We start from the raw sequence: 5,971 nt of genomic DNA on the forward strand, positions 1-5,971 counted from the left end.
TTTTTTTTTTTGCAAAGAGCCTAGGCCTGACGTATTCCTCAAAAGCAAATCAGATAACAAAAGCATTTATAAATTGTTCATCTAAAACAAATATTTCCTTTCTTTTTACTTACCTTTTTAATATATATATATAAACAATTATATTGCTTTTATAAAACAGTCTCAATAAACAATGATAACACTGAGCAACGTACTGTACATTTTATCATTTTAAGTGTATTGAATGTGCACTTGTAATATACTTCAAAATACACACACACATATATATATATATATATATATATATATTAGTATTATTTCTGTAGTAAGTACTTTTAAAAAGTTTGCTAAACTTCTCTTAAATTCTCTTAAGTTAAATGTTCTCTACTAGAACTCTATTGCATGTCTGCAAAATGTAGTAACTCATGCAAAACATTTAATTTATGCTTCAAAACCTAGTTATTGTGTCAGTAACTTAGCCAATGCCACCAAAATAAAGTGTTTGCCACTGTGTGAGCCACACTAGTCAAAATGTTTCGTTTATAAATGTTTTGTTATATGCAAATTCTATTTAATTTAATTTAATTTTGTTACTGTATATGCAAATTTCATTTTGTTATATGCAATTTCATTTCATATTAGTTATATTTTAAATTTTTTTGTTGACAGACTGCTTTCTATACTATACATATTTTTTGCCTCATTCTGTGATAAGAAGCCACATCAGATCACAAAAGGAAGTTATTTCAAACATCTGAATGATGTTGTGGAGTAAAAACGCAGGGTTCATGTAACAGATACTGCAAAAGATGCAAAACCGAAAAAAAAAAAAAAGCAATACACAAAGTTCAATATTATATTGAAGAGTTGTGGAATCCCTACACCACACATTCTTACTTATCTTCTTACTGCTCTTCCATGACGAGCAACTGTAAATTTTCAATTTACAAGTAACACATTTCTACATATAAATGTACTGTATAAATATAAATTTATTTATACAGCAAAATTGTGATTCCTATTTCATTACAATAGCAAGTACGGTTACAAAATGGTGAGAAATTTCTGGTAAATTTCCAAAAATCCAAAAGACTATGAAAATTTGCTATATTTTCCCCCCCAAAAAAAAAAAAAAAATTTTCCATGCCTTTGAAACCCTAATGGCAAGCTATCTGCCTCCTTAGCAGACATTACAAACATTCCATGTCAGACATTTATGGAACATACACGTCTGACAGGTTTTGATAAATGAATGGATCATTTTGCATGTGATGACTCACACGATGAAAGAATGTTTAGAAGTTTTGAAGAGTTTGACAATTTCACTGAGAATCAACTTATCAGTTTTGATCAGCAAGCCATGTGAATTTAGTTATTGTGCAAATTGTAGAAAATTGTACTTACTCTTTTTTGCACACGTGCCAATTTGTCAAAACACATGCAATTGGCTTAAATCAACAAGAAATCAAATCTGATGTGAACAAGAAACTAATTGTTTAGAACGTATTGTTTTGAGAAAAAACTCTCACTCAAGAATTAAGCCAAAGAGATTGAGAAAAACTGCAAGATGCTCTAACACAGTTGTGAAGAAAGGTCATAATTTATTTCAACAATTCAATGTTACTCTCAGTCTAGACAGAATCTATAATGGAAATATCCCTTGACATGCAGAGCTGGGTGTGTGATCACAGCAGGGGCGGGTGATGAGTTTGAGGTGTGTGTGTTTGTTTGTGTTGAAGGGGGTCTATGCACATGTGAAGAGTCCACGTGAACTAGATTCCAGACAGTACAAAGCACGTGAGGGGCCAAATCAAATCAAACCTGAGGATGACTGATTCACTCACCAGCCCATAATAAGAAAGGTTGTGCAGTGCTCTCTCCCTGACTGTGCCATAGGACCGCAGGGCAATGCTGACTCCATCCTTAGCCAGGTTGAAGCTGGTTTGATGGGGTTTCTTTACATAAGCCACCACAGACCCATAGACCTTCAATAATTTCTGCCCTAATCCACTGACCAGCCTCGGCAGCCCCTTACTCTGCAAGAGAAAATACACTATATGTGTACAAGCATCTTCATATGAGTGTATTAGGAAGATTAAACAAACAAACAATCCAACATTTTTTTTATGCTTTTATGGAGGTCTGTGTACTTACAGAATGGTTTCTGGCCAGGACCGCTAGCAACAAGTGTTGCATAATATTGCTTAAATCTCACATTTATGTAATATTTAAGCAAATTTCACAGGCAAAAAAGGTCTATTGTCTATTGTGAATAGTGTAGTGATGTATGAAGCACAGTTCACACAGAAGACACATTCACACAAATCAGCTTTCTTTTGGTCAACACAGCGAATTTGAGTCAACAACTTGAACACAATTTTGCCAGTAAACTTTCGAAGAACAGAGGAAACTTGGACCACACCTTAAGATTCAACAGTATATCGTACTGTACACTCAAACAAACTCATACAGTAGATCAAATTGGGAAATTTCTAAAAGTACATCACAAAACAAAAAAATTGTATAAGTTTAATGGGAGGTATGAATGTTATATAATGGTATTACTATAATCAGGGTCGTTTCTAGACAATTTGACGCCCTAGGCGAAATCCGCAAACTTTGCATGCAACAATCAGGCAGCAATTGACAGCACTCTGATCTAGTGGCATACAGGCATCGTCAGATTGACAGTACTCTAGCCCAATAATGTTGGGGGATCCAGTGGGGGCGGCAGTCATATTTCAGGGTGACCATGCCACTCTTTATCACAACCCTTCTAAAAGTGCCAGTACGTGCGCTCATTGGCGCCCCTTCAGCTGGTGGCGCCCTAGGCGACCGCCTAGCTCGCCTATGCCTAGAAACGGCCCTGACTATAATGGTATAATGGTATAATACCATATAATGGTATTACTGCATCGAAAAATGGCAGTGAAACTTTTTCACTCACACTTTTCAGTGAACTTTCAGTGAACACAAATAATTATAAATAAACAAATTTTTTTAAGTGTTTTTTTTATTTATTTAAGGGACATAAATAGAGTTTTCAAGTTAAATTTTTAAGAACTAAAGTGAAACCTAAAAGGCCAATAGTTTGAGCTGATATAAGTGGTAATTATTTACATCTGTCTTAAATTACCAGATTTAGTGATGCTAAAAAAAATCTCACTAACCTCTAGCTGCTCAAACTCATTACTGGTCATCTCCTTCAGAGAATTGTGCTGTTGCGCATCTTTCAGAAACAGTGCCAAAGAGCTCGGCAGACCCAGTATTACACTTCCTATGGTCTCCACAGTCCTCATGGTATATTCAACCTTACAAAAGACAAAATCAACTTTTACAAATTTTATATTTACTGTTTTAATTTTGTTTTTGTACAGGCGATACGTTTTGTGCATGCAATATATATACAAAGTTCTGGCATGAAACTCTAGATGGCGCAGTCCGATAGGTCTAACTCAATCTGACATTATAATGACATCATTATCCCATGTTACAGCTGATTGGTTCTCTCTTGTATGGGTAGCCAATGAGCTCGCTGCTCAACATTCAAATATATGACTAGTGCTTGCTGTAGCAGTTGCAGTGTGCTTCAAAAACCCTACACCTTCCCCAGCTCCACCTGTATATACAGTATATATATATATATATATATATATATACACACACACACACTTTTTTAAAGAATCTGATACATTATTTTTTAGCAAGGACACATTTAAATTTATCAAAAGTAACAGTATTTTTTTATTTCAAATAAATTTTGTTCTTTTGAATTCTATTTTTAAAATAATCCTAAAAAAAAAAATCACGGTTTCCACAAATATTATTAAGCAGTACTACCAACAGTACAAACATTGATAATAATAATGTTTCTTGTGCACTAAATCAGCATAAGACTTTCTGACTGACCCCAAACATTTGAACAGTACTGTAGACAACACAGACATTGTTTAAACTGTTACCATAAAATCTTTCATATCTGAGCAAACTGAGCAGAAAAGGCTGCATAATAAGAATATGTCCCAGATATAATTTCCACAGATCATAATCTAGGACGTCACTCAAATTTCCCTCTAGACCCAGAAACATTTTAAAGGCTCATTCACAGTGACCCAACAAACACCAACATTTCTACAGTGCAAAAATGGCTATTGGTGTTGGATATGAATTGAAAAATACAGCAGTAACTTGTCCTTATAAACGCCAACATGGTGAACACACTGATATAGAAAAACTCACTAGAAGTTGGTATTTATTAGGCAGGATGAACCAGACATCAGGGAGTAAATGGTAATTGTTGCAAAATATTAATGGCACATCAGAGACTAATTTAGCAACATAGGAAAGACAATAGCAGCATGACACTGACTCTTTGACTTTTGTACAGACCATTTTCTTTACAATCTCAGTTTAAACTTAACTGTTGGCAGTGTTTTATTACACTAGTCACATGGCCTTTCAGCCAGTAGCCACTATTTGAACAGTGCTCATCATTATGTCAACTATGTGCTTTGTACTGTTATAGAGGTTGACATGCTTCTTATTTGTCAGTATAATTTCTGATATTTTTTGTGATTTTTTATTTTTTATTTTCTCTTAACTCTTTTTGCAGACTCCCTAGCCTCCCCTTGTGTTGCACTTGGGGTCTTCGGACCCCAGTTTGAAAATCCCTGGCTTGATCAGTCCTTACAACAGTGTTTATAACTGGCAGTTTGACAACATTGCTACAGCATGGCAAAAAGGTGAATGCATGTGTTGGCTCATGTGCTGAGTTGGGCTCTCTGTTTGGGTCTGCTGGCTTGGCAGGGTGTGGAATCATAGTAATTTGGTGTACTAATTGAGCGAGAGGTATGCGCAACGGCGGTTTCCAAAATGAAGGAGACGTACAACACAGATGGGCCTTAATTTGATGTGGGCTCTATGAAGAGTTGAACATAATTACATAACCTAACACTTCAAAAAAGAACATGTGCTCAACGCTGAAGCCACATTTTGTTCTTGGAAGGACAAACTAACACTTGAATGCTGTTTGCTACTTACCAGGGGACTCACGCCAGGGATCTGTGTGACCAGTCCCTGACCTTGACGTTTGGAGCGCTGGAGTTGTGCAGCTGTCTTCTCAAACGTCCGTCTGCAGATGGTGCCGGCCAGTGCTCCCAGCCTGCTGAAGCTGGGCTTTGGGCCAGAGGCTCCAACATCAGGCGCCTGCTCTCCCATACTCCCATCATCCTCTGCAAAATAGACATCTTATGTGACGACATAAAGAGTGGAAGGGAGGACTTCTAACTGCTTTCATGCTCTCTTATAGTGGTCCAAACACTCATCTTATTCACTCACTCTCTGTGACAAAACGATGACTGTGAAAGGGTCACAGAGTGGTTAAAATGACTTTATGCAATGAAAAAAAAACAGTGGAATTAAAAGATAACAATGGAATGGACAGGCAGAATATTGAAAAGGCCATTAAAATGTATTACAGTTTTTCTCGATTGCTAACACACTATAACGGATTCATTTGGCCCAGTTTTCCAAACCATTCATACAGTTCTCGAAACAAAGACACGTTTCTCAAAACTTTTAAAGGGGTCATATGATGCGATTTCAAGTTTTCCTTTCTCTTTGGAGTGTTACAAGCTGATTGTGCATAGATAAGATCCCTGAAGTTGCAAAAACTAAAGTCTCAAAACCAAAGAGATATTCTTTATCAAAGTTAAGACTCTGCCACGCCCCCCTAAAACGGCTCGTTCTAACACGCCCCCACATATCTACCTCACCATGTGGAAATATTTGCATAATGCCGCCCAAATGTGCACGCAAAGAAAGAAGGCGTGGTTTCAGTAACCGCAGTTAGGGTTGAAGCAGCCATGTCAGGGAGACCCTGTGTGTTTCTAGGCGAAAGCAAAAGCACTATATTTGGCCTTCCGAAAGTAGATGCATTTAGGAATCATTAAGATCACTTACAACAGTACAGCAAGGCATTTTATGAACGACC

The 5,971-nt window shown here is 36.6% G+C and overlaps 1 protein-coding gene across 1 annotated transcript in view; it reads right to left on the reverse strand.

Annotated features, from left to right (window-relative positions):
- The window catches only part of plin1 (perilipin 1), a 16,043-nt gene extending 10,847 nt beyond the window's left edge, over positions 1-5,196 (reverse strand). Inside the window, exons 1-3 of the mRNA XM_016521729.1 lie at positions 5,020-5,196; positions 3,150-3,290; positions 1,824-2,015 (exon numbers count right to left, since the gene is read on the reverse strand). Of these exons, the coding sequence (XP_016377215.1) occupies positions 1,824-2,015; positions 3,150-3,290; positions 5,020-5,196 (510 nt within the window). The remainder of the gene's footprint in view (positions 1-1,823; positions 2,016-3,149; positions 3,291-5,019) is intronic.
- Positions 5,197-5,971: the final 775 nt, after the last annotated feature.

Source organism: Sinocyclocheilus rhinocerous, unplaced genomic scaffold, assembly GCF_001515625.1.
Source record: "Sinocyclocheilus rhinocerous isolate Xijiao unplaced genomic scaffold, SAMN03320098_v1.1 scaffold1110, whole genome shotgun sequence".
NCBI lineage: Eukaryota > Metazoa > Chordata > Actinopteri > Cypriniformes > Cyprinidae > Sinocyclocheilus > Sinocyclocheilus rhinocerous.